Below are 27788 nucleotides of genomic sequence, written 5' to 3' on the forward strand. Positions count from 1 at the left end.
CACTGACTCCACCCCCAGAATAGAGCTAAACTGTTTGCACAGGTTGGCTCTTTTTATTCTCTATTCAGAGGAGTGATGTCGACTGCGTAACTCAGTGGGGGCTCATTGTATTTAAAGAGACACACACCAAAACGGAGCATTCTGAGAGAGCTGGTTTCTACAGGATCATAAACCTCTTCTGGTGCTTGATTCATGTTATATTTTGACCAAAACACAACACAGATGCTTCATTTAGAACAGACTGTTTGAAAAGGGATATAATGTGTTCTCTTTAAATTATAAACGGTAGTGTCACATCGAGCTCCTAAAGAATGGGGGGGGATTTTGTCTACATATTTAATGTATGTTATCAACATACATACAACAGGAAGGGAGAGAAGCCTATGCAAGGCAATATTGCAGTAGAATTGCCATGTAATACAACTTAAATGGAACAAATAAACAATGAAAAAAAGACACAAAAGAACACCAGATAAACACACAACATTTTTTTTTACTGTGGTCAACTCTATGATTCACTGTGGAAAATCCCCACACACGGACAACACCAGGCTTAAACTAACAGCTAACACACCAGACCAACGAAAAGAACTGAACAAGTAGATGCACCACCGTCTGATTAATCTACATTAATAGGGTTAGTTTTTATGAGTGGTCTATTTCCCATGTTGCATTGCACAAGAGAAACAATGAAGCTTCTCACGGCTGGGAACAAATTCAGATGAATTGAGTGTGACAGCACAACAGCTTGGGGAACACAGCAGAACAACAACAACAACAACACAATAATATCTCATTCTAAAAGTTCGCTGTCAGTGTGTAGAGAATAATTAGGGAAAGTATTATAAAATCACAGCCTGAATGAATCGATGTCGACTCGCACGATTTTTCTGTTTGCTTAAAATGTTATAATATTTACTATTTTGTAAACTCAGTACAGGAAAGCATGAGGACAGTTTTGATACAGAACAAACAGACAGTATTCAGGCACACACTGATTTGTTTTTCAGGAAGTTTAAGTGCTCATGGATTTTTTCACTCATTCAACGTCTAACTGTTTTAATTACTTCCTCAGGCAAACCTTCCTGTTCACTATGGTCTTTTAATTTTCAGTGATTTGCATCTCTTTTGATATTACCAACCATTTGTGCTGGTTCTTCATGGGTAAGGGTTTTGCAGAAAGAAATGCCTGACGTTGCGACTGACAGTGCAGGTTTCTGACTGGACGTCTAGCTTACAGGCTGTAGATCATCACCAGCTGGAAGTTTCCCAGCAGTGAGAAAAGCTTGATGAGTGCAGTAAGAGGAAGTGACAGGGCAGATATTAGGTGTAGAGAGGCTGCTCACCCTTCCAGTCGGACATCAGGCAGTGACCGATTGAGAGCGATCATCTCGGAGGCCATGAGGTTGAACTGGTTGATCTTAAACATCTCCTTCATCTTCTCCTGGTTTTCTTTAGGAATCACCACAGGCTTCCCCCCCTCACCGGGCCCGTCCCGCGGCCGGGCCAGGGCGTCTGCAAGAGAGACACAAACATGCAAGCACACATCAACAGATGCTGCTGTGTGTCCGTGATCAAATTTGAATGGTCGAAAAAAAGAAAATAAAAAAAACACTCACCATCTCTCCCGGGCAGTCCTCTCTCTTTTTTGTCATCACACTTGTTGCACTCGCTGAAGTACAGCAGGATGAACATGTCCAGCATCACCCAAACCAGAGAGGTGGCCAACACCACCTTACAGTAGGCGAACCTCCTCATCCTAAACAAGGAGGGAGACGTTGGAAAGGTTAAGTGCTGGTTGAGTTGAGGAGAGATGGGATGTCCAGAGGTGCTACAATCACAGGCCTTCCAAAGCTCTTCTCTCATCCCCTCTTTTCACACCCCTCAAATCCCATCCATCCTAAAGCTCTGCGCCTGAGTATCTCCTCACTGCCTCTATTTATCCTTCCTGCAGCCTGTCTCTCTGACTGACTCTCGGCTCCTATCTCCCGGCTGTTTATCAGCCCCTCTCCAAATGGTCACCTTCACACTCAGAGAGAGCCTCAAAATCAGCACAGTGCAATGTCAGATTTCTCGACTGGATTCCTTCCATAGGAAACACAAAAAAACAAAAATGGAATTTGTCATTTATGAAGTATCAAATGTGAATGGTTTTTAATTTCAGGATTTTTTCAAAAGCACAATGAATGAAGACATTTGTGTTCTGGAGAGTATTTAGGCAATTCTTTCAAGTTTTAAAGTGGAAGGAAGATATTTACTGGATCAGAGTTCCTATGCACAGTGCAGAACAAGCTTATCTACTTTATAAGTTTAACATACAGAATCGCTGCATGCAGCTAGACACACACTCACTCAGGTAAGCACATAAACACACACAGCCGAAAGTGGGGGCTGAGAGTGTAATTGCTTTTCTTTGGCAGGCAGCGAGAGACAGACACAGCCACATTAAAATTCCACTGCTCCCTTTCCCTTCTCTCCTCCAGCACCATCTCTCCTCTCTCTGGCTGATTCTCTGCCTCAATGATCCCGCAGGTTGCAACAGCACAAGCAGAAGGGAGAAAATTAATTTGGCTTCGGCGATTTCTCCCGTACCCCTGGGAGGGGGGAAAAAAAAAAAAAAAGGTGTTTGTGCATAGCTAGCTTAGCTTAGCTTAGTTTAGTTTAGCTTTGCACAGCATCCACCGAGGATGGGGAAGTGCAGAGCAGCATTTCTAAAGTCCACCTGATAGGATTCTGGATGCACAAGGTGTGTGCACAGCAGAAAAATAAAGTGAAGATCTGTTCTGTCAAAGTGTTCTCAGACTCTTGTGCCTGTGGAGGCCGACAGCTTGAACGCTGTGACAATGTCTTATTTTGAACAGTTCTCCCTGACAGGCAGGAACCTTATGCATGCACATAAGAATGATAAACCACACAGCTTTAGAGATACAATCTGTGTGTGTATGAGAAACTGGATCAGAAACTGATGAACATCATCCAAAAGTCATGACTACGGTCAACTCTGAGTTTGTGTTTATTGGGGGTAGCAGAGAGAACTCCCATGATTACCCGCTGGCCTCAACGTCTTTTTGTATTGTTTTGATTGACAGCCCCCTGGTGGTGGAATATTTAATTTCAGTAATAAATCATATCTGTTCAAAAAAAGAAAATGACATTTCTTATCCTTATTTCTAGTATTTTCCCTTCATAAAGTTAATTAGTTACTTATAATAATCAAAACATTGAACGCTCAGTGAGTTATTTCTGCCCCTAGCGCTTCCTAATTAACAAATATATACATAAACACACACACACACATAAGTCGTATATCTAACACATAACACATTGATGCTATTTTCAAGCTCAGGATCGTCTCAGTGTGTACTGGAGGAGACAGATTCTGTGCTGTCTGGACTGTTAACAGCTCAGCGTGTTCACACCCTTGGCTGTGGATGTGGTTCACACACACACATACAAGTGTTACTCTCAATGCAAAACGTGTGGAGAGACGCTGTGGTTAATGGCCGACTGCTCCGCTGAATCTTATAGATGTAGTTTATTTGACACTGTGTATAACCTTTGTGTTTCCTGTGAGCCAGTAGACAGTTTCAGTACGCTTTCATTGATACTGTCAGAGACAAAACTGACAGCCAGCTCTGCAGTCAGAACACAGCCTTAAACCAACACACATGAAAGCATGGAATTTTCCTGCCAACATCGTCATAAGTAGAATATTTCTGGTTATCCTCAAATAATTAATCAAATTGCTTCTTTAACTGCTTGGATCACTCCTTTCGAAATTCTTGAAATTCCAGAATCAGTAGGAAGCCTGAAATTCAGTCCTGGCTCTCCACACTGTTTCTCGGCCTCACTTGACCTCCGTGCAGCGACAATCTCACGGCAGAAACTTGAACGAGGCCGATATTTTACTTTACATATTCCTCTATCTCTCTGAGCAGAGTCAGACACATATGCCAAACTTAAATCAGCACTTTCTGGCAGAGACGCCCGCTGACATGGAAGCACTCCGTCACCCAAACACTCGCATGTACTCTTGCTCACAAAGTTGTGTCAAAAAACGCTGTCAGAGAGATGTCATCCTGCTTCCTTGGATGCTATTCGAGCTCAGTGGGTGTAAAAACAGCAGACAGCTGAGCTCCCGGCAGCAGCAGAAGATTTATATGCATGTACATTGACTTAATCCAAGCACACACACTTTCCTACGGCTGTCCCGCCGCTGTACGACTCTACTCGCTGGGTTTCTAATCAGGCATGGCGGCGGACACCCGAGGTCTCTCTGCGCTCACACTAACAGCCCCGGGTCATCCTTTACTGCTTGTGTGTTGCGTGTGTGTGTGTGTGTGTGTGTGTGTAAGTCTTGTTTATGTTGGGCACTAATGTCTTTGAAGTCTCTTTTAAACAGCCGGGCTCCCCGATGACATTAAACAGACGCACAGTCCTCCAACCTTCCGTCTCCCTGCTCCATTAACATATCACGTTCCCTCCATCCTTCATTTATACCTCCATCCTCTTTCTCTCCCCCCCCCCACACACACACACACTCTCCATCTATCTGTCCGTCTCTTAGTGATGTCGTCTCCTTTCAAGAGCGGTTGCCATCACTACACCCCTGCGAGAACACAATTTCCCCCTTCACATCCTTCTCTGTGTCTCTCTTCATATCCCCCCCCCCCTCCTCTTCCCTACGGGACTTAATCCCCCTTCACAGATTGCACAACCAGTGTTTCTCACAACAAATTGGGGAAGAAAAAAAAAAAAGTCCCCTTTAAGACTAACCCAGAGATTCAAAGTGTAGATTTGGGAGCGAGAAACTCCCCTTCAGGGATTCGAATGTTCGTACGCGTGTAAAAGAAAATGAAGAGGAGAGGGAGGGAGATATGATTTAGTCGAGCACGGGGCAAGAGGACGACTTCATAACACAGTTTACTTAGTTTATCCGCTCGCTCTTAATTCACAAAACCAGCCGCCTTTTTTTTTTTTTGTTCCGTCATAAAGGAGCTTGTACATTTTAGATCTTTAATGACAAAAGCAGAGAGTGTGCCTTTAAAGGGGCTGATCTGTCTGTGGGCCATGTAGGCTTGATAGAGCTCAACAGCTACTTTGATAGTTGCGGTTAGTTGTTTTAGACGTCTGTAATTCCTCTCAACAAGTCACAGGCTGACGTCAGGGAAACAGAGAAGATAGAGAGGTACACGGTTACTTTCAAGTAAACGACTGGAGTCTATTTATTTCCAGGTCAATATCTTGACTGCACAACACAAACTGCTCCCAGAGCAGGAAGGCAGAGAGACAAGAGACAGCATTAAGACCACCCTGACACCAGTTTATAGAGAGAGAGAGAGTCGGAACAAACTGTCCACCTGTCTGTGGATTTATTCAAACATCTTTTACTTTACAGGCCTGTAGTCCTATTTCTATATGATACATACAGCTAGTGGATCAATCACTTCAGGAACCCTCTGCTTAAGCCTTATACCGTGAAAGTTAATCCACTTTTGTGAAATAAAACATCAGCTTGGCTGACAGGAAGCTGGTAAAAGACACACAGAGAAAAAGAAGATAACAGCTAAAAAAAAAAAAAGCCAAAAGTAAAACAAAGACAACGGCACCCGTGGCAGGGTCAAAGTCACAAATGAAATTGATTACCATTTTAAAAAATGTTGGCACAGACGCAACGTAGAATTCAGCTCTTCAATCTTCAATCACTCTGGCATTTTCAGCCAAAATCAATAGACATTATTGTGACGACGGGGGGGGTGGGGGGGTGGAGCCCTGCTGGTTAACTATGCAGCGAACCACAGACGTACAGGAAGGCAGACAGTATGTTCATATATATATATATACACTCAACAAAAATATAAACGCAACACTTTTGTTTTTGCTCCCATTTGTCATGAGATGGACTCAAAGATCTAAAAGTCATTCCAGATACACAATATTACCATTTCTCTCAAACATTGTTCATAAATCTGTCTAAATGTGTGATAGTGAGCACTTTTGCTTTGCTGAGACAATCCATCCCACCTCACAGGTGTGCCACATCAAGATGCTCATCAGACACCATGATTAGTGCATAGGTGTACCTTAGACTGTCCACAATAAAAGGCCACCCTGAAATGTGCAGTTTTTGCTTTATTGAGGGTCTGGGGACTCAGAACCAGTCAGTATCTGGTGTGACCACCATTTGCCTCATGCAGTGCAACACATCTTCTTCGCATAGAGTTTATCAGATTGTCAATTGTGGCCTGTGGAATGTTGGTCCACTCCTCTTCAATGGCTGTGCGAAGTTGCTGGATATTAGTGGGAACTGGTACGCGCTGTCGTATACGCCGGTCAAGCACATCCCAAACATGCTCAATGGGTGACATGTCCGGTGAGTATGCTGGCCATGCAAGAACTGGGACATTTTCAGCTTCCAAGAATTGTGTACAGATCCTTGCAACATGGGGCCGTGCATTATCTTGCTGAAACATGAGGTGATGTTCATGGATGTATGGCACAACAATGGGCCTCAGGATCTCATCACGGTATCTCTGTGCATTCAAAATGCCATCAATAAAATGCACCTGTGTTCTTCGTCCATAACAGATGCCTGCCCATACCATAACCCCACCACCACCATGGGCCACTCGATCCACAACATTGACATCAGCAAAGCGCTCACCCACACGACGCCACACACGCTGTCTGCCATCTGCCCTGAACAATGTAAACCGAGATTCATCCGTGAAGAGAACACCTCTCCAACGTGCCAGACGCCATCGAATGTGAGCATTTGCCCACTCAAGTCTGTTACGGCGACGATCTGGAGTCAGGTTAAGACCCCGATGAGGACGACGAGCATGCAGTTGAGCTTCCCTGAGACGGTTTCTGACAGTTTGTGCAGAAATTCTTTGGTTATGCAAACCAATTGTTTCAGCAGCTGTCTGAGTAGCTGGTCTCAGACGATCTTGGAGGTGAACCTGCTGGATGTGGAGGTCCTGGGCTGGTGTGGTTACACGTGGTCTGCGGTTGTGAGGCCGGTTGGATGTACTGCCATATTCTCTGAAACGCCTTTGGAGACGGCTTATGGTGGAGAAATGAACATTCAATGCCCGAGCAACAGATCTGGTTGACATTCCTGCTGTCAGCATGCCAATTGCACGCTCCCTCAATGCTTGCGCCATCTGTGGCATTTTGCTGTGAGACAAAACTGCACATTTCAGAGTGGCCTTTTATTGTGGGCAGTATAAGGTACACCTGTGCACTAATCATGGTGTCTGATGAGCATCTTGATGTGGCACACCTGTGAGGTGGGATGGATTATCTCAGCAAAGCAAAAGTGCTCACTATCACACATTTAGACAGATTTGTGAACAATGTTTGAGAGAAATGGTAATATTGTGTATCTGGAATGAATTTTAGATCTTTGAGTCCATCTCATGACAAATGGGAGCAAAAACAAAAGTGTTGCGTTTATATTTTTGTTGAGTGTATATTAAAAAAAAAGCATTACAGCAGACATAAGGAAACAAACCAAAACAACATGCCTCTTTGTCTGTGTGACTCCAGTGTGGTGTTTCTGTTTAACAACTCTTGCATTCATTCTCTCCCTCAACCTTTCAGCTGACGAACACTGGAAGGTACAGAGACGCACACAGTTTGTAAAAAAAAAAAAGAAGAAAAGAAACAAAAACATGATAGAGCCACTTACAGTATCACTACACCATCACAGACTGTGTGTTTATGTACGTAAACACAAACGCATAGATGGTCATACACACAAGACTTGCACACTGATGTGTCTAACCGCTCTGCTTGATGGTACGGGAGCTGCCGTCAGTGTTCCTCCTCTCACCACCGGCGTTAATGCCGAGCAGACAGGATTTACGAGAATCTAGCTTCTCAGCAGGGTCTCGCTCTCTTACAAGCCCTTTGAAGAGTCTACCTCCAACTTATCCCAACACAACTAAACTGGAAAATGTGACAGACATCACTGTGCCTTTCCTTTTCACTTCAAATGGTCAGACACTCGTTACACTGGGAAGGCTTTGAAGACGTAACAGTGAGACTGTTGTCATCAGATCAGAGCTCAACTGGTTTGCTTTTCTTCGGAGGCAGAACATAATGCGTTTGCATGTTTTAGCCCTACGAATAATACATTATTAACACACGTGCCCCATTTTATTCAAAGCGCTTAAATTCTTTATTAATCTCACAATTCTCGCAGTCGGATAAAATGACATAATGGAGTTCTATTTTATTGGTGTACTGCATGTTACGTTGTGTTACTGCAGCTATCTTGACTACGGCCTTCATTGTGTCTAAATAAGATCAACATTACAAATAAGTCATGTTTTCCTAACAAGCAGCGATTGCATTACGTGATTTAAATTCAAAAAGAAAAATTGAAGTCTCTGAAGTTTGGCTGAAGTTTGTTTGAATTTTTTATTGCGGATTGTTTGTGATTACATATTTTATTCATTATTCAAGTTGTTGTTCCTCTACCTTCTAAATATTATAAAAGCTGACAACGCACGCACATTCCAACGTGCCTGTTTTGTCCTGCACCTGCAAACATTCTGTTGTATTCTGGCTCTTATGGAGCTTTCCCAACCTGATTCTCTGTTACCTGTTTAGATGACTAAGGGGTCTCTGGTCAGATGTGCAGGTTGCTCCACCGGCAGGGGGGGGCGGAGCGTCAGAGTTCCCACTTCCTCCTTGTCTTGTCACTCAAACATGCTCCTTAAACAAGAAGAAAGACACACAGGCTTAAAAACACAGCCACAGGTGTGAAAAGCCAGCGTGCATGCTACGCAGTTAAATATAAATTCTTAATCCTCAGGTGATCTTGACACACACACACACACACACACACACACACACACACACACACACACACACACACACACACACACACACACACACACACACACACACACACACACACACACACACACACACACACACACACACACACACACACACACACACACACACACACACACACACACACACACACACACACACACACACACACACACACACACACACACACACACACATTCTAAGTCAGGAAATATCCTAAAGGAGCTTTGTCTTGCTTTCATTCATCTCTAGCGTTGGGTGCTATGTTTTTCAAATGCCTTGAAAAAGAGACGGAGAGTGTGCTGATCACAGCTCGGGGTTTTAAAACCGCTCAGCAGCCACAGGAAGAACTGAGAGAAGTTGTCAGTCAACAGCCTCCAACACACTTCCTGGCTCGCACGCACAGTAATAACACTCGTCTCTGGCACATAATCACACGGTCACGAGTCACGATGTCACCGCTCATGTTTCCAGTTGTCAATCATTTCCATGTGTCAGCCCGGCCCTATATCCGTTTGTGTGTTTCGATATGAATCCATCAACCTCCCTCCTTTCCACGCCAACCCAAAGGTCAAACACAGCCGAAGAGTGTGTCAGCCTCAGAGGGAGTGGGATCAAAAAGAGAGAGAGAGAGAGAGAGAGAGAGGGAGAAGACAGAGGGGTATAGGATGGACAACTGACGGGTTCTCAGAACTGCTCATTTCACTGGATTAATCTGCTATTTTTGAGAAATCCGCAGGGAATGAAGATGAGAGAGAATATGACTCAGTTTCAGCTTGTGTGTGTGTGTGTGTGTGTGTGTGTGTGTGTGTGTGTGTGTGTGTGTGTGTGTGTGTGTGTGTGTGTGCGTGTCCTTCAATCTGGTCCTTGGCCTACTTTAAAGCCAAGTCATCATTGGGTCCACTGGGATTTCGTATTGCCAGGCTGTGTATTTGTGTATCTGTGTGTGTGTGTGTATTAGGAGATTGTAATAGAAGAAGAACCATACCATTAATCTCTTCCCGCCAGCCCACACACTCCTGCATCAGTGAGTGTGAGCAAGCTGTACTGCAGTGCAGGTATGCCTCAGTATGTGGAGGATTCTGGCCACCGAAGGAGTCTCCTTCTGGGTGAGTCATAACTCCTCATTTGCTCCCTTCTTCACTCTTCTTCTCTCCTTCACACACGTCAAAAACCATCTTGCCCATCTCCTTCTTTCCCCTCTCCTTTGTCTCACACACACACACACCTCCTCAAAGTTTGAGTGGTACATAATCCATCTGCAAATTGGAAGCAGGACGAGTGAGAGCTTCTATAAATACTCGTGAGATTCCCCAGACAAATCACAAAAAGAAACCTACAGAACACGCAACACTGCAGTGCAAATAGCAACCCATCTCTGCGTGTGCCTGCAGAGCAAACCTACAGTTCTCTTCATCTTCTGCCTTCCAACCAGCTCATGTGGCAGACAATGCTCGACTGCAAGACATTGAGCCGACGAGAAAGCAACCACAAAGACAGAGAATGAGATTCAAACTCGTAGTTATGGTTGTGCTAGTGTTCAAAGGGACATTGTGACTTGGGTTGGGAACCGGTAGGGTCGCCGGTTCATGTCCCGGCAAAGACCAAGTCCGGAAACTGGTCTGGTAGCTGGAGAGGTGCCAGTCCACTTCCTGAGCATTGCCGAGGTGCCCCTGAGCAAGGCACCGAACCCCAAAACTGCTCTGGAGCGCTCGCTGTGGGAAGCCCACTCACTCTGACACCTCTCCATAAATGCATGTCACTAGAACCCTGTTTGTGCATGAGTGTGTATCTCGGCCTATGTGTGTGTTCATTAGACAGAGTGTAAACCGAATTTCCCCTCGTGGGATTAATAAAGTATAAATTATTATTGTAATACACATGTGTGTTTAACTGGGCTCTCTGTACTTTAAAAGCCCAAAGGCTACTTGTAACACAGAGTGTGGCTGTAAAACAGAGCAGCTTTCAACATGAATACAAACACACCTCCCAGTGTGATGCCTGAGCGCTTGGGCTAACAGATGGACACTTAGTCAGATGTGTAATGCAGAGCAAGTGAGTAAAGATGGACCTGTCCAAACAGTACGCAGTGTCAGTGCAACATGACAGTATGTAGGCCAACACTGCACTGACTCAAGCACACGGATACACTCAGTGTGTGTGTGTATGTGTGTTTGTGTGTGTGTAGGAGAGCCGGTGTTGTTGTAGCCCAGATACTGTCAAGCTGTCAAAAAAAAAAAAAAAAAAACAACAACAAAAGAATCCACACTAAGACGTTGTCCCCATTTAAAAAAAAAAAAAAAAAACAGTCAACACAACAGTTTTTATTTTTTTTTATTTTTTAAATCCCACTTTCTTTGTAGGAATGCACTGGTGTGATCGAATCTGTTGGTGTCCACACAGACCTCATGAAGCTGAGCAGGTTAAGATTAGCTCAGGAGTTGGTTTTGTGAGGAAACAAGTGAAACTTTAATACTTTGCTTCCTGGTATTTATTAGATTCCTTCTCTTTTGTACTTTTCTTGGTTCCAGCTGTGGCGTGTTGAGAACCAATAAGGCAGCGTAAGGGAGCAAAAATGCTTGGCCCTCATCATCCCACCCCACTGTTGCCCCTATCTGTTGTCCAACTTAACACTCCCTCTCTTCTTTCTCTTCTCCTACACTGGGCTCTTTCAGTCAGCCTCTACATAATCCTGACACGAAGTCCAAAAAACACAGTCAGCGAGTCGGACTAACAAATGATGAAACCTCTGCTCTTCTATCAGCTCGCAGAAAACACTTAACACACAGACACACATCATGCGTGTTATGCGTGCTCTTCCCACACAACGCCTTATAGGATGAAGCTGGCACGCTGAAGCGAGGGATCCTGGCCTTTACAACAGGACTGGAGACAGACAAAAGTGGAGGAGCAGCCGATACAACCTTTGCTCTTAGTGTGCGGACTGAGCCTAAACTAACAGACAGTCAAATCGGTCTTTCACAATTCCCCAAGCTCAGCACAAACAAAGTGTGACCAAGCAGCCATAGCAAAGCATAAAAGCAAACTGTTCCACTCTGTCTGTAAAGACTGCTGGAGGAAGACACACAGGAGAGCGGTGAAACAGGGTCAAAACAACAGAGTCTGATATCTTGCACTAAACATAAAGTCTGTGCATTTATTTTGAGTGTGTTTGGTTCCCAGCCAGGGTTTTTTTTTTCTTTTTTCCCCGACACGTGTAATGTGACTCTGTTTGTGGCGTATGTTGGAACAGAGGGCGTCCAAAAGAAGACAACAACAAACAGGCCCTCGTGCCGTGTCACACACCTCATGTCTCTGGTGGTTGTGGGAAAGGAAGGCCTGCCAGCGTCTTATGCACGCACAAACACGGAATCCATGCTAAAAAAGGGACTGGAGGAAAAGTAACAAAAGATGACAACAAACAGTATCGCAGGCAAATCTAACTGTAGCTCAACATTTCTGACAGCTTTCCAGGGGAAGCCCAGGGAGCGAAAAAAAACAGGAATACCAGGAATAGAGCGTGGAGAGAAAACAGGTAAGAAGCAGCTGGACACACGCCACTATGTCACACTTAACCTGGATCAAACACAACAGACTGCTGGACTTTCTATAATAAGGACGAGCTATGGGAGCAGAGGACCTGTCATCTTGTCTAGATCTACTGTGTCCTCACGGGAGGGTAGGAAGAGGAACAAAGAGGGACCAAAGGGGGACAGAAAAGGACACATGAAAGGACCGAGTGCCAGAAAAAAAAGATCTGCTTCCTGTTTATGGAGAGAAGGGGGCACAGAGGGAACACAGATAACAGGCCTGACAGGGATGCCATTTTGGAGTCATTTCAAATATATATACAGTATATATATATATAAAAAAAATACACAACCCTTCACCGCCTTGTTTTAGATTTCTGCTGCCATCACACACACACACACACACACACTTTCCTCCTCCTTGTTCTGATTGATTGCACAGAACAGATTTTACCCAAAACTCTCCCATCTATCTGTTATTTCCTTTGTTTTTTATCTGGAGGCGTGTCCCTGCTCTGGCCATCATCTATTTCAACAGCATCAAGCCTGGGAGGTGTGTGCATACCTCCAGCTGTGTGTTCACATGCTCCAGGCATCATTCCCAACAAAGGTCAGACCTCCGAGCGATTCTGTGCAACATGCAATCCCTTCTTCTTGTGCTGTGGAAGCATAAACGGATCTCTTTTTTTTTTTTCCTGACTTGTGTCATTAAATTATCGATGATCACTGTTGCTGAAAAATCAATATTTAATGAAAATAAAAACACAGCACTCTTAACAGATTTCCCTCCCGATCAGGCCCTTCGTGTCACTACTTCACGAGTCCTGGCAGTTAGCGCTTGTCACATGAACGAGGGTGACACGAGCGGAAGTTATTGGCCGCAGCACCCAGACAGCGCTATGCAGAGGGGAGTCGTAGGAAACGTCTGTCGCTGTTACAGCTACCGTTTAGTGAGCAGGTTAACGTCAAACACTTTATCATTTAATTATTGAGCAACATTTTTCCAATTTGCACTTTTGACTGCAAGTTTTATAAGCGAGACACAATGTCACTTCTATCATCAGTAATACTGCTGATCTTTAAGATTGTACATTAGGATTAAGAAGGATTTGAAGAATTCAAAGAGTCAGGATGACGGGTTTGTGACATCTGGAGACCCCAACTTATAAAATCTGTGAGCTGAGCCTGTTGAGTCATTGTAGGCCGTGTGTATATTAATCCATCCACAGCTTTCGACTAAAAGCTTGTTGAAAGTTCTCCTGAGTGAATTTGAAATTAAAACGTTCAAACATTGCATTAAAATCCGTTTGTCAACAAAGCAGACGTCACCTTCAGCTCCCTCTATGTAGAGACAGGACAGTGGATAGAGTCCGAGACCAGGAAGAGAGAGAGAGTGCGTGTGGAGAATGACATGCAGAATAAGGAGCCACAGGGCGGATTCGAACCCGGGCTTGGAAGACTATAGCCACCGTACATGGAGCATGTGTACTCCCCACTAGACTACAGGCAAAACTCTGATCTTATAATGTTTTTGAATGTCTTATTCTTCTAATTCCCTGGCTTCCTTTTTGTTTTAAAGTTGGCCTTCGCAGCCCGACGCCGGTCAGAATCACTCTTTCTAAACTTTCCACAAAGTGAGTGACAGTGGTGTCTTCTTTTTTCTGTCATCTTTTTATTTCTTTTGCATTACTATTTGTAATTTATTTGCAACACCTATTTTGCGTGCCCTGTCAAGCACTCTGCTGTTTTTAAAATGTGCTCGATAAATAAAGCTGGCGATTGGATAACCTCCAATAAGCCTTCTTTGTGGGCTCCAAGCGATGAACAATAACTTTGGTTTATTGGCTGCAGGTGAATTCCACCATGAGCCCTTAGGTACAGCTAATCTGATCATCCATCCTCTTTCTGATCGAGCCTTATTAAGACGGCATGCAGATATTCATGGTAACACACTGCCTCTTAGGACTCTATTCCTATCACAGAACAGGGGGTAATAATGAGCTGAAGAGCTAAACCACAACGTTTCAGGCCTGTTAGAATATGCACAAAGGCACAAATGAAGTGACAGTAGTTCTCTTATTTGCTTTGTATTTAACTTTTTTTTTGTATTTTTCACCAATCCTGTACAGTCCCTCTCCAACAGCACAGAGGCAGTATCCTGCTGCTGGCCCTCCTCGCAGAGCTGCAGCCACACTGACCCACATCCCGGCCCCCTGGAAGATTACACTGCAGACTCACACAACACACTCACTCCAAAGATACATGAGCTCAGTGCATCTGACAGTTGATGCTTGTAGAAATGCAATTTCTGATGGCTTAGCCTACACGGCCACACACACACACACAGAAAAAACAATGGGCCTGTTGTTCTGCAGTCCATCAGCCAGGAGGAGTAACTGTTGATACAGCTATCAGTGTAACCGGGCCAGAACAACTGCTCTCAAAGAGTCCTCAGACACACAAACATGCGTGTGTGCGTGCAGTCAGTCTGAGGAGCAGCATGGTAGCAGATAAGAGCTCGAGATGGATTGGTGTGTGTGCCCAAAAGGGAAAAGTGAACCTGGGTTCAGGGTGAGCCCGGGGCAGATATCTCACTCTGTCACACAACAGAGACGAAGCACAGAGCGGCCACAGCTGTCCTCTCCGCCCTTCTCTGGTTCCCTCTCATCTTCTTTTTTTGCTGTTGTTGCACATCTTCATGAGCTACATTTCCTTGAGATTGTTGCTCCATCTTTTCCCTGTATGCATACTTGTTATTATTTTTCTGTTCAAGAAAATATTGAATTTATCTCGCAAAACATTTTTTTTTTTTTTTTTTAATTTGATATACTTTATTGATCCCCGAGGGGGAAATTGTGGTCCCACTTGTTTTTATTGTAGTGACACGCTTCTCTCACACACACACACACACACACACACACACACACACACACAGAGGCCTGAATCACACTCGTGCACGAGCAGGACCTGCATTAATGGAGATAATAGAGCTGGTGGGGGGGGGGGGGGGGGGTTTCCAGTGACTTGGTAAGGGCACCTCGGCAGTGCTATCAGACCAACGTCTGTATCGGGACTTGAACCGGCGGCCATCCGGTTCCCAAGCTTTGTGGAGAGATGCGAGCCCGCTGACGAGCAAAAGTGAGCAAGTGACACTTGACACACTCATCTTCAGTTCCAAGGACACATCACAGTTCTACAACTACAGTTCTGTGTCCGCAACGCCTTAAGCTTCCCATCAAAAACCTCTTGTGGTTTGGTCACAAAGCTCGAGTGCTTGGTCTCAATATAACACCAGTTAACACAGTCCTTCTTTGCAGAGGACACACAGTGGCCTCACAGCGTCATCATCACCATCAAGCCACAATGATCCAAACGTTAAATAATGCCTGTCGTATTTCCTCCTTTTACCCTCACCCAAATACATCTGTCGCCTCTGACTCTGCAGGCAATAAAAATTTATCCATTTTGCCTGACACATTGCAGACGTCAGCCAACCAGATGTTTACTCTTTGCACTCTTGTGGTTTCTTTTTTTCTCATGTTGAACTTCCCCTAAGGTCTTCTGGTAACCCTCCAGGGATTCTCCTCTTTAAAAAAAGAGCAATCTTTAAATTTTGCAACCAAGAACACCTCAAAAGGGGCTCAGGCTATAAGGGTAAATATAATAACAGGCACAACGAATTTTAGCCACGTAACTAGTCAAATGAGTTAAACCGTGAAAACAAAACATTTGTTTGAATATTTGATGCATCAGGCCGTTGTGGATGATTCTGTGACATGTTGGTTTTGGATTGTTTTGATACTCCGTCATTAAGAACAAGTCTTGAAGGCAAATCACCTTCTATTGGGAGTGCAGGTGAAAATGTTCACATGCAAATTCTGGCATTTAGGCAACTTACTGAGAGAGGGGACCAGAAAGAGGGTCAAGCTGCTGTGTGTGAGAGCTCATTAACGTCAGTGTGAACTACTATCGACATAAGAGGGTGAAAACGGCTAAATCAAAGAGATCAATTAAAACACAACCTATATATATATAGACTTGTACTGTTCATGCTTCTGTTGTACATGTAAAACATAAAACACAAATCCAAACATTAGAAAGACCCACATACAATAACACCAAGGCAAAGAACCAGCCAATGTGTCGGATGACTAGTGCTCAACGAGTCAGCAGAAATTGGACTTATTCCACTTCCTCTTCTTGCATGTGTGGTTGGGCCATAGAGCACAGCTGTCTCCATGGAAACCAGGTCTCTTCCTATTGGGATATTATCTCAAGTCTGAAAGCAATACTGTAAGCAGCACAGGGACACGTGAACAAGACTTTAACCCAGAGAAGGTTAGTGATGGAGCTGAACTGAAGGTGATGTCGATGCTGTCAGACTGAGCTGATGCAGTTAGCGTTACTTCACTAATTCATTCATTCACTGTCATGGAAGAGCCCATAAATGAGGCAACTAGCACAAGCTAACACTTTGTTTGGCCCCTGCCTATACACAGGTGAAGGCCAACCTAAGATTCATCCCGGTTTCGAGATAAAAGCTGGTGTGAATGGCTTCCAGTTGCTACATTGTATCCAGTCTCACCTGCACGCTGTTAATGGTTGGGGGGGGGAACACATCCACTCACTGCCCAGAAACATCCAGAGTCAACCAGAAGATGAAAACACAGACCGAGCACAGCAGGGTCTCTGCAGACATGTAGAAGCCTCATACGTGATGAGTGTGCAGCATTACTTTAGAAAAAAAAGTCTCTGACAGACACTGTCTTTTCTGCTCCTCCTCACTAATGATACTGTTACGAGTAACCAGGGTTTATCAAGCCAGTCACATCAAAACAGGAAGTGAGATAACATCGGCTTTGAGCTGCAAAAAAATGCCTGAATAAATGAACTGGTTGGATTTAAGGGTCTCTCTAATCAAGAGCAAAAAAAGAGAGTTTTGATTCTTTAAATAAACAAAAAAAAAACATCAAACAAAGTAAAATATCTGTTTCAACTGTTCACTCTTTTCCCAGTGACAACAATAAGAGCGTCACAGTGTGTGCCGAGGAAACCATCATTCATTTGCTGGAATGCAGATCACTAACAAGTTTGGACTTGTATCTTTCAAAACATTGATGTATTCCAAACCACGATGATGCATCCCAGATTTGACTTCTCCCCAGAAAGTTCCCCACCAAAGTTGTGTAAACGGCAATAAATTACAGAGCACTTCATGCTGCTGACCGGTTCAAACCCCGGAAAGTTTCACACCAAAACCCCACAAGTGGACACGAGTGTCAGAATCTGAGTACAGACCCACAAGAGTCAAGACCCTCAAAAAAAATCCAAATAAAACAAAAATTTGAGAACAAATGTGATTGAAGACTTTTATTGGATGGAGGTCGTGAGTAATCTGCCATGTTTTCTATCATTTAGAATTGTACTGAGCCTATATTACTGTCGACTTAAACCTAATGATGTTCTCTCTATTCAATGGCAACAACAGGGACGTACAGGCAGGCAAACTGCAAACAGAAATAGACCATTCATTCCTCGTCATCGGAGAACTACTGCCGATAACAAGGGGCTGCAGCGAGGAGATGAAACAAACCTCAGCTGAATACTAGGCTAAATCCTATTTCCTTATCATTACTCCAGCAGAAACAGCGTGTCCATCCAGCTGAGGCGCACAGAGTCTGACAGGCTCTGAATCATCTATACAGGCTCTATATGCAGTCTGAACATCCTGCACCACAGCACAGGCCAGCTGCTCTTTCTTGTCTTGCAGGCAGTTTAAATGAAAGCTGTTTAAGAGGAGTCAAAGTACAACGAACAAGGCAGAGACGTGTTATCTCTTAATGAATGAAATGCATCACATACAATTATTAATGCCCAAAACCAAGCATGTGCACACACACACACACACAACTGTGGTTTACATGTTTGTGCTGGTCTTTAGTTGGTCCCAGCCTGAGAGGAAGCTGGCAAGACTCCCTGGTGGCACTAGCTGACCCACTTCTGTGCAACTCTATCCCTGATACGACCTGCTGGGAAGCGAGAGGACACACACACATACACACACACATATCTATGCACGTGCACACACAAGCACTGACACTAAACTTGAACTGCCTGCCTGCAATCGCTCAAGGACAGAGGAAAAAACATTAACTGCTGCTGATGGCTATCTTTTTTTTCTCCCTCATCGCTCTGTGTCTGTTTTCTGTTTCTCTCCCTGTGCCTGAAGATCAACCATTTAAAGTATATACGCTGTATCTGATTGAGCTGAGCCTCAACATCCAGAAGGAGTTTCTGTGCCGTTTACGCCTTATTGATGCAGTCACGGGGCCCTTATTGCAGGTCACGCCCCCCCCAACTATCTCCTACAAAATGAAGGTTGAAAATACTTTAGAAGTGATCTTATTGTGCAGATCATCTGGTGCATCAGTGAAAAGAAAATGAAGCCTTTGCTTAACGGCTACCTGCAAAACCAGCATGTGAAAAAGTGTTAAGATTTAGTTAAGATAAGTCCGCCACACTGTGGGATCAAAACAAAAGCCCACCTGTGAGAAGTAAGAGGCAGTACAGGGAAGCAGTGAGTAATAAGTTGTCTAAGTGACAGCTGGTGATTGTTGGAAGTTTTCTTCAGAGAGATTAAAGAGACGAAGTGGATGTAAACAAAGTCAGAGCGACTGGAACAGATAACGCTCCGCTTCCTCTTTTGCATAATACATCCATATTAATCAATTCATAAATCAATTTCAAGGTCACCTGATTTTTTTTTTTGTGTTTGCGACTAACTCGAATAGTTGCCATCAATTAATCTGTTAATTCTAAAATAAAAGTTTGGTCGAGAAAATGACTGAAAATAGTGGTAATTTGCCATCATCATTTCCCGCTGCCTCAGGCTTAACATTCTTCACATTGAAGGCAAACAGTTGTGCTTGATTAATGACTCAAATGATTAGCTGCTTCTTGCTTTTTCTGACTGATTGTATGTCAAGCAACGTGTTTGTTAATTGGGCAATTGTTTCTGCACTAATTGCATCTTAACCACTTCTTAAAAGAAAACCAAAGTTTAAGACTTTAACTCACAGACACTTTCTGTGCTGCGATGCTTAGAATACAACGCCTATTTCTCTGCTGCTAATGCACACTCCAAGTGGCTGTATAGGAGATGACAAGGTCAGAAAGATCAGATTGACTTGAGGCTTTTTTTTTTTTTTTTTTTTTTTTGGACTTAAGGCTTTTGGGGACACACAGGCCAATATTAGTTTCTGTTGTATGCTGTGTGCATGTGTGTGTCTGCATGCGTGTCTGATCCGGCCATAGTCTGGAGGAAGGAACAATGGCATTCCTGTGCTCAGAGCTCCAGGTGGCTGTGGAAACCCAATCCCCAAACCAAACCCCACTGGCACACAGAGTGCCGGGAACACCGAATACTGCTGCCTCCCCTCCGGAGACATGGGCCAGAATAGAGCTATTGTTCCGAAGCCGCACGGAGCAATAAATGCACCACAGCCACCTTTAATGACAAATACCCACTATTAGAAACACACATTGATATCAACGATTTTCACCATGACACATCACCTTCTGTTTACCTACAGTAAGGCCTTATTGAGGAAATTCTGATAAAAGTTCACACACAAAAAAAAAAGAAACATCGAGTTGAAATCAGTTCACATGTTTGGCGCTTTGCAAAGATTAAAGAAAGTACCGGTACATGCAATTATTACCACCTGTATCAACAATTCACAGTAGAAACCTATAACTTAAAGTCAGCCTCAATCTGAGCTAAAACCACAGTGATGTAATAACACCCCCCAAACACACACACCTACACACACACACACACCTACACCTACACACACACACACCTACACCTACACACACACAGTCCATGCCACGATGTCATTCATTTCTTTGGCACAAACGTTTTTTGTCATCCACATACTCGCCTCACTAAATATGTTCTGAACGTTGACAAAAAAAAAGTGATTCAAACTAAAAAAAATCTTAAATCAGGCCCCGCACAGAAGCACACACACGTTCACGAGCAGACACATCTGCCGACGCCTGACTACCCAGTTAATACACACAGGGAAGGAAACACATCACGCCGATTCCACAGCCTTGAAATGAGGAACATGATTCATTTCCTTTCAATGCTGGACAGTCATGCCTTAACAGCACTGAGCTGGATTCACACACAGCTCTGAGGCCACGGTCCTAAACAATGACACACATATTATCCTGATCAGGAATAAAATGTATCAGTCGACAACTTCTCTTAATGCAACCAGCATATTAACCTATGAGGTAAAGCCTGATCGAAGCCATCAGCTCATCTTCAGGCACCATGGGACCAAAGCTACAGGTAGTAAAAATAGACAGCAGCTTCCTTCCAGCTACAAAGCATATTTTGCTACGACACATGTACAACACCGCACACGCAGGGGATAAATAATACATGCTCCTTTCTTCTCTCCCTTTAAGGAACATGACAGATTAATATAATTGGTTTCCTGTCTATGCTACATCTTCATCTGCTCCTCTCGGATGCTGCAGACTCTTGCAGGATTGATAGTGGATCCATTTTCTTATCACTTGAGATAATTACAGTTAATGCCTGCTCACTCATGCAAACTCATTCCCTCCTCTTTCACTCACTCAATGAGCCTCACTGTCTCAAGCACATACACATCGAGTCAGGCCCCACATGCTTCAACCAGACCTTACCAAAAGGTCTCTTAGTGATTGAATTACATTGCAATGTGACCATCCTCTGTTGAGCAGAGAAGGAAGGCCCCACAGAATCTGCAGTCCAGCAAAGGAAGGATCTGGTCACTGTTTAGTTTCCTCCTGTTAAGGCTTAGCTAATTCATCTGACCTCTAATCAGGGCAGACAACCAGCACCAAGCAGGGGTTAAATTCCGGGTGCACAGCTCATCTTTCCAGGCGATGATGCAACGCTGAAGCTCTTCAAATGTTCACAGAGAAATGAGGAACAGGAGCACACAAACAGACGATTAACGTTAAACCCAAACAGTAATGTTAGGGTATTGATATTACTCTCTCTCTCTCTCTCTGTGTGTGTGTGTGTGTGTGTGTGTGTGTGTGTGTGTGTGTGTGTGTGTTACAGTCATTTGAATAGACCGTTAGAAGAAGTCGCTGCAGTCAAATATGCGGCAGCTGTGAGATAATGTTAACCCGGCAGTGGCCCATTCACGAGAAACCAAAAGTAAACGCTAACATACGGTGGCTTAAACAAGTATCTAGGTGCACCAGTGTGGTCCACTTAAAAGGCTTTATTGTGTTAGACTCATTCCACGCTGGTTGTGACAAAGCCTTTGTCGGCTAAATAGCAGAAAAAAAGCGAAGTGACATAATGTATGTTTAACGGTGAGTCGCATCACATCTCCGTTGCTTGGCTGCTTCTGTCAACAAGAGGCTCACACTGCTGCTGCTGCTGCTAAATAACGAGACCGCTATTGACAGTGTGGCTTAAAGACAAGATTTAACAAACAATAATACTGTGTTTTGTGCATTTTGTTTCCTCACCTATGGAGACGGAGCACCTCAATCCACCGCGGTGGCAGCAGGAGACCGCAGGCTATCTTCGAGGCGGAAAACAGACGCCGATATACGGTTCAAAGTATCACACAGCTAAGTTAGCGTGGCTAGCTAGCTTAGCGAGCTAACGATGGGTGGAAAAGGGGGAGGGGGGGTATGGTCCTCTCGTATGTCGTCGAGGAGAACCACAACCTCTAACAGCAAGTCCGGTGAAGCAGTAAAAAGCAACGACAGCGTAGTCCAGTGTCAAAAGATAGTATGAATCAAGACTTCCATTTTAAAGACGCTTTTAACTGACTAAGCTGTGGATCAGTCGGCAGCAACGCTGTGTGGCTGTCTGTCTCTCCGGGCGGACGAGCTGCCTCTGCCTGGTCTGACTGTGTGTGACAGCGCGCGCGAGAGAGAGAGAGAGCGAGAGAAGCCAGGGTGAGGGGAGCACACAGAGGCAGCAGCAGCATCATCATCACACTATTCATCCCTCCCTTTACCCGGAAGAAATTCTAAAACTGATCCCATCCTCTTTCGCATAGTCTAAAAATATTTAAAAATGCATCAAATTACTGGACTGTCCATCAAGGTGGCTGAATCATCTTCTTTTGCATTAAAGTCATGATTACAATAAAGCCTGCTTAGTCCTGCATTGTTTGGTTCATCAAAAATCATTTTGATAGAAAAGCTATACAAAATGAAAATGTTGTAGTTTCAGTCCTAGTCGATCTCTAACACAGTAATAGTAAGATAAGTCGCACAAGCATCAGGCATGTGTAGCATGATTGTAGGCAAACACATTATATGTCACTTAGGCTAAACCTGGCAGTCCAACTTATTTAAAGCAAAGACAGAACCTTTATTACAGCTTTGTGACCCTCAGGGGAAGCTGCAGGGCAGGAATGGTTTATATTGCACTCTCTCACTTTTCTAGTTTCAAATCAGAAAAGAGGTTATGGCCTTAGTAAGAGTAAGACGAACCAAAGATTGAAAAAAAATGATAGGATATATCTTGCAATATCAAGTTATGTTAAAGAACCATGCAATCTAATGTTTATGCAAGAAGTCAGCAATAGTTATGGGACAGTTGAATGATATAAGCAAAACATATATTTGTTGTAAAATAGAAGATTGATGAATGTTAAGGTTAATAACACAAGCATTTATTATGTGTGTTACACAGCTCTAACACTGCTGAACATTGCAGATTGTGGCTTTAAGGTCTATCCTGCTTTAACCAAACCTTACACTTCAATTTGAACCCTAAAGTGTAGCTTCTGCTCAGGATACAATAAATTCAACAAAACAAGCACAACATATCTGGATTTATTAAACAAATTCAAAAAATAAAGAAAAAGAATAGTATGGTTACAAAATATTCAAACATGCCTCATTATCTGATCGTAGTTCACACATTTCACACACAGATCATGTGAATATATGCACCCCATACTCACCTAACCAATCAATTTAGTTGAAGTGTTAGAATGTTTTACTATACACTGAAATATATTTCATATGAAAATGTGCGATTGATCCAATTGGCTCTTGAACATATGAGTCATAATCAAAGTCTGATCATTCCCTACAGAAAGAAGCTAATTAATTTAAGCCTGTATAAAAACTCTTAAATAAACCACTGTGTTGGAGAAAAAACAACCTGTGGGAATCTCTTATCAGGTGAATATGACAAAAGGCCCTTATTCTTTAGCTTCAGGTTTATTGGCCACTACTTGCACGCATAAGAGCTCAGGTACAGCTGAGGCTTGTCATATATTGCAGCTGCTGAGGATAACAAATGTACTGAAAAGGTTGGAAATAAAAGAGCAGAACAGAAAATTGGATCCAATTTTCTTCTACAGGGAAAAGACTGTTTACAGCAAACAGGGAAGAAAACTGTAAATAAGATGTGAACAGTATTGCTCACTATTGCCTGTTCCATCAGGGGAGTGTTTAAATGTCTCAACTTGAGGCACAACCTTTTACTCGTCACAATTTATTACCAGAATAAGAGAAGCACTTGGGAGTGCTCAGGCCGCTGCTAGTTCCAGGCACAGGAAGCAGCCTTTCTCAGTGAGTTCATTTTCAGTAGTTGATAGTAACTGCTCACTCACCGGGGTGGTAAATTATGTTTCTGATTGGCAACACATTCCTGGATGCAATTCTTTAAGCCATTCAAGGTGGCTTCTTCTTTTTCAGTATTCCACATGCAAATTGGTTTGTGTCGGCATCAGTGCCAATCTCCTGTTGCACATAATGAAGTCAGTGAGAAGCCGTGTCTCATTTTTGTGAGTCATCGTTCTTTACCTGCACAGACAGAAAACACTCTGCCTCGACTTGATGAGATGTGAATAGCAATACAGCTGCGCTTCTGGGTCAGGTCATGCAAAATGTATTCAGGAAGTGAGAATCAGCACGGCAAATCATTAAATATGAGATACACATAGCTGATTTGCATTTGTCTGACAAGCTCACCATCTTGTATTAGTCAGTGTACATCTGCAACAGGTTCATCATACAGACTTTGGTGTTTTGTTGTCTGTGATTCTAATCTTTTATTTGAAAGAGAAAACCTGACAGCTGATTTTTTTTTTTTTTTTGCTTGCGTATGGTCTACTCTTTCTTATATGATTTCAGTTAAAAATTCTGTCAACATACTTTTTAAGACATGAGAGAGGGTTTAACAATTACGACTGGAGCTGTAAAGTTTTAAATATGTTGAAAAGAGGGAGACTCTGTTCTCCTTGTCAGAGAGAAAGATTGTAAGGCTAAAATGATGGGGAAAAAAAGTTTGCAAAGCCTTTCAATAATAAAAAGTTTTTTTTCTCTTACCACTCTGTCTTTAAACGCATATATAACACATAACCTGCTAAAACTGGAAACAGCTAATCTTATACTTTACTATTCAAGTTAAGCTTTTCATATATGCAAATGTATTTTGACTATGTGGGACACACACATCCACACACACATACACACGTGAGAGCTATCCATCCCCATTACAAACATTGACACATATCCAGCACCAGTCAATGGCCTGCTGACACGGATCAATAAACACTGCCTCAGGCTGTTGCTTACATGTTTGGCTTGCATACCACCCGAAGTCACTAGAGCAGAAAACTCCACCAACCTGCTTACATAATCTGCTTTAATACAGTCTGTATGTGCCTGTGACTTCTAGGAAAAGGACGCATCCTAGTCAGCTTAGATCCACACAAAACAGCCTTGTATGTCAGCAGAGCTCTGTCAGGCCCCCAGGTGTGTTCAGACTGTGAGCAGCTGGTGCAAAGGCTTTGATGTTGCTTGTTGCATCATGCTGCTCTCATCCAATACAGTAGGTGATGTGTTTATAAGGTGTACTGGTTCAATGCCCCACAGTTACAGCTCAGTTTAACTTCAAACATTAAACATTCATATCAGTTTGCAATTGAGCTCCAGCAGAGTCTCCATATATACTTTATTCATGCAGCTGGCAGCAGCAGTGTGCCAGTACTGAAAAATGAATGAGACATTTGAAAAGACCTTCCTCTGAATCAGCATCTCTCCTACAAGATAAAGTCTCTGCATGACAGGGCCAGGAAAGTATGGTGGCAAAGCCTTAGAGTGTGTGTCGACAGCCCACACATACATTGTCAGACAAGCATCCCTCATTTCATGCAGGTCCCTGCAGCAGCAGCACAGAGGACACCGTGTTGAATTGAAATATGCTAGCTAGATCTTTATAGGTTAGAAATGTCTGGATTCTGGATGTATACGTCTCAGCACAGACTGACGGATATGCTAGAGGCACATTCCTCCCAAAAATGTTTGTGAGAGAATGACAAAAGAATAACCTTATTTCTCAAAAAGGTGCCCTGCTATAATCGCCCAACAGATTCCCAGAGTCCAGCTCAGCCTGCACAGTTCTGCCTACAGATAATCTTGTTCACTTTTACCAGAACTACTTTATAGATAGCTGCAGGGGACTATTTTTTCTTCTTGCACTTTAACTCATCAACATGGCAGGCTGAATGAAGTATCCATGGTTGCTCTTTAGATATCTTAAGACACATACTCTCCCTAGTCAAGCTTCCATTGCTCAGTTTGGGACAGCACAAAAAAATCCCAAATGCAACAAACCTGCAAATCATTGAAGAACTTGTGTGTTTCATTTGAGTTTTCAGATTCTATTAAATATTTACCATAACTTGCTTGCTCCAGGACTAATATCAGGCAGATGATACAGGGTACCCTTAGGAACAACGGTTTAAAAAACACCTTTGTCCCCTTGTCCATCAAAGCCCTTAACAACCTAAAATGTAAGGTGTGCGTATAGCTACCTGTTCTGTTCATTAATTTTCTTAATTATTACTTCATGTTTTTTTGTATTTCATTTGTATGGAATTCAATGATCATTTAACTAACATGTATTACTAAGAAATTCGTATTTTGACATTTTGCTACTGCATCAGAGCACTGTGAAGTCCAAGGCAAATTTTCCACTGGGACAATAAAGTGAAGCATTTTTTTTTAAATTGTTATCCACTGTAATGTTTACCACTATTTATTTTCATTTAGTGTTCGACAGAAATCTGAGGTTACAAATTTACAGTAACAAAATGAAGCAGATTGAAAGAAAATTGCATTTGTGATATTTTATTAACTTGTTTGTGGTGTTTGAGATAATTGGGAATAAATACTGCTGTTGTACGATACATGAAGCCTAATGCATATCTAACTGAACGGGAGCCTTTGTTAGAAGCCTTTATGACAGAAAGCTTTACTTTAATTGTTTTTTGGTGGTTGCTGTCTACAAAAATAAAATCAATTCATCAAGGCATAAGAAGATAGGCTACAGCTTAGAATTCTTTTATTTAGATAAATATGTATAATAGGAAGTGGATGGAGAAGACATTTGTCCCCTGGGTTAGCCTATCTCTTCAACTTGTACATAAGAAAGTATAGATCAATCAAAGACTGCAAGATCACAAAAAAAAAGTCCATGAAGAATGGCCTATTACAAGTAGGCTAAAGAGAACCTTTACAGGAAGTTAAGCAGCTTTATCACTGAGCTAAAAACGTTATTGTCTTCCCAGTGTGTCCATCCATGATCCTCCGGTTTGTACCAGTAAAGAGCTTGTTTGCAGCTGGTATTAACAAACTGAGTGATCCGATAACAAGCAGTCACAAGAGGTTGTTAGGACAAATTGCTTTTACCTCCCTTTAAACACAAGGGGGCAGCAGCGCTCCACCGCTCGAGGGACCTGCAACGTTGTTTTAGTCTTAAAGTCTGCTGTTTTTATTTTGTATTTCTCTACCTTTTAAACATTGACTGTAAATGTTGTTTTTGAAACATTCTACAGCATGTAAAATAAAGTATAATTTAGGCCTATGTCCACCCTTAATTAGGCTCTGTTGATTTCCCTAAACAGTTTATTTTCAAGTTACCGGTAAACCTGGGCCCATTTCTGCGCATGCGCAAAGTTAAGAGTTTGGAAGGTAAATTTCACATGTGGGTGTTCTATGGATTTGAACAGAGCTGTTTACTGGAGCTGACACGATCACAAATCAATCTGCAGAAAAGACGAGAATACGAAGTTTTGAGACGTATCAAGCGATAGAGTATAATATGTCGTCCACAAGTAAAAGTAAGTGGTTGTTTTAGTATAGAAAGTATTAATGTGCGTGTAATAAGGCTTGATTTAATGATATTGTCATGTAAACTGTGAGGTAGATGATAGATAGATATATATATAGATAGATAGATAGATAGATAGATAGATAGATACTTTATTGATCCCGAGGGAAATTCAAGGTAGGCTTTTTTATTTTTTATTAGGTTTGAGACAATGTTTCAAAATAGAAAAATGCCATCCAGCCAGT

General features: G+C 42.9%; 1 protein-coding gene across 1 annotated transcript in view; it reads right to left on the minus strand.

The window, feature by feature from the left end:
- The window catches only part of galnt1 (UDP-N-acetyl-alpha-D-galactosamine:polypeptide N-acetylgalactosaminyltransferase 1), a 37988-nt gene extending 15645 nt beyond the window's left edge, over positions 1-22343 (minus strand). Inside the window, exons 1-4 of the mRNA XM_079345088.1 lie at positions 21924-22343; positions 8612-8724; positions 1620-1759; positions 1347-1515 (exon numbers count right to left, since the gene is read on the minus strand). Of these exons, the coding sequence (XP_079201214.1) occupies positions 1347-1515; positions 1620-1758 (308 nt within the window). The 5' untranslated portion in view covers position 1759; positions 8612-8724; positions 21924-22343. The remainder of the gene's footprint in view (positions 1-1346; positions 1516-1619; positions 1760-8611; positions 8725-21923) is intronic.
- Positions 22344-27788: the final 5445 nt, after the last annotated feature.

The sequence above is a fragment of the Symphodus melops genome, assembly GCF_947650265.1.
Source record: "Symphodus melops genome assembly, chromosome: 5".
NCBI classification, from domain to species: Eukaryota; Metazoa; Chordata; class Actinopteri; order Labriformes; family Labridae; genus Symphodus; species Symphodus melops.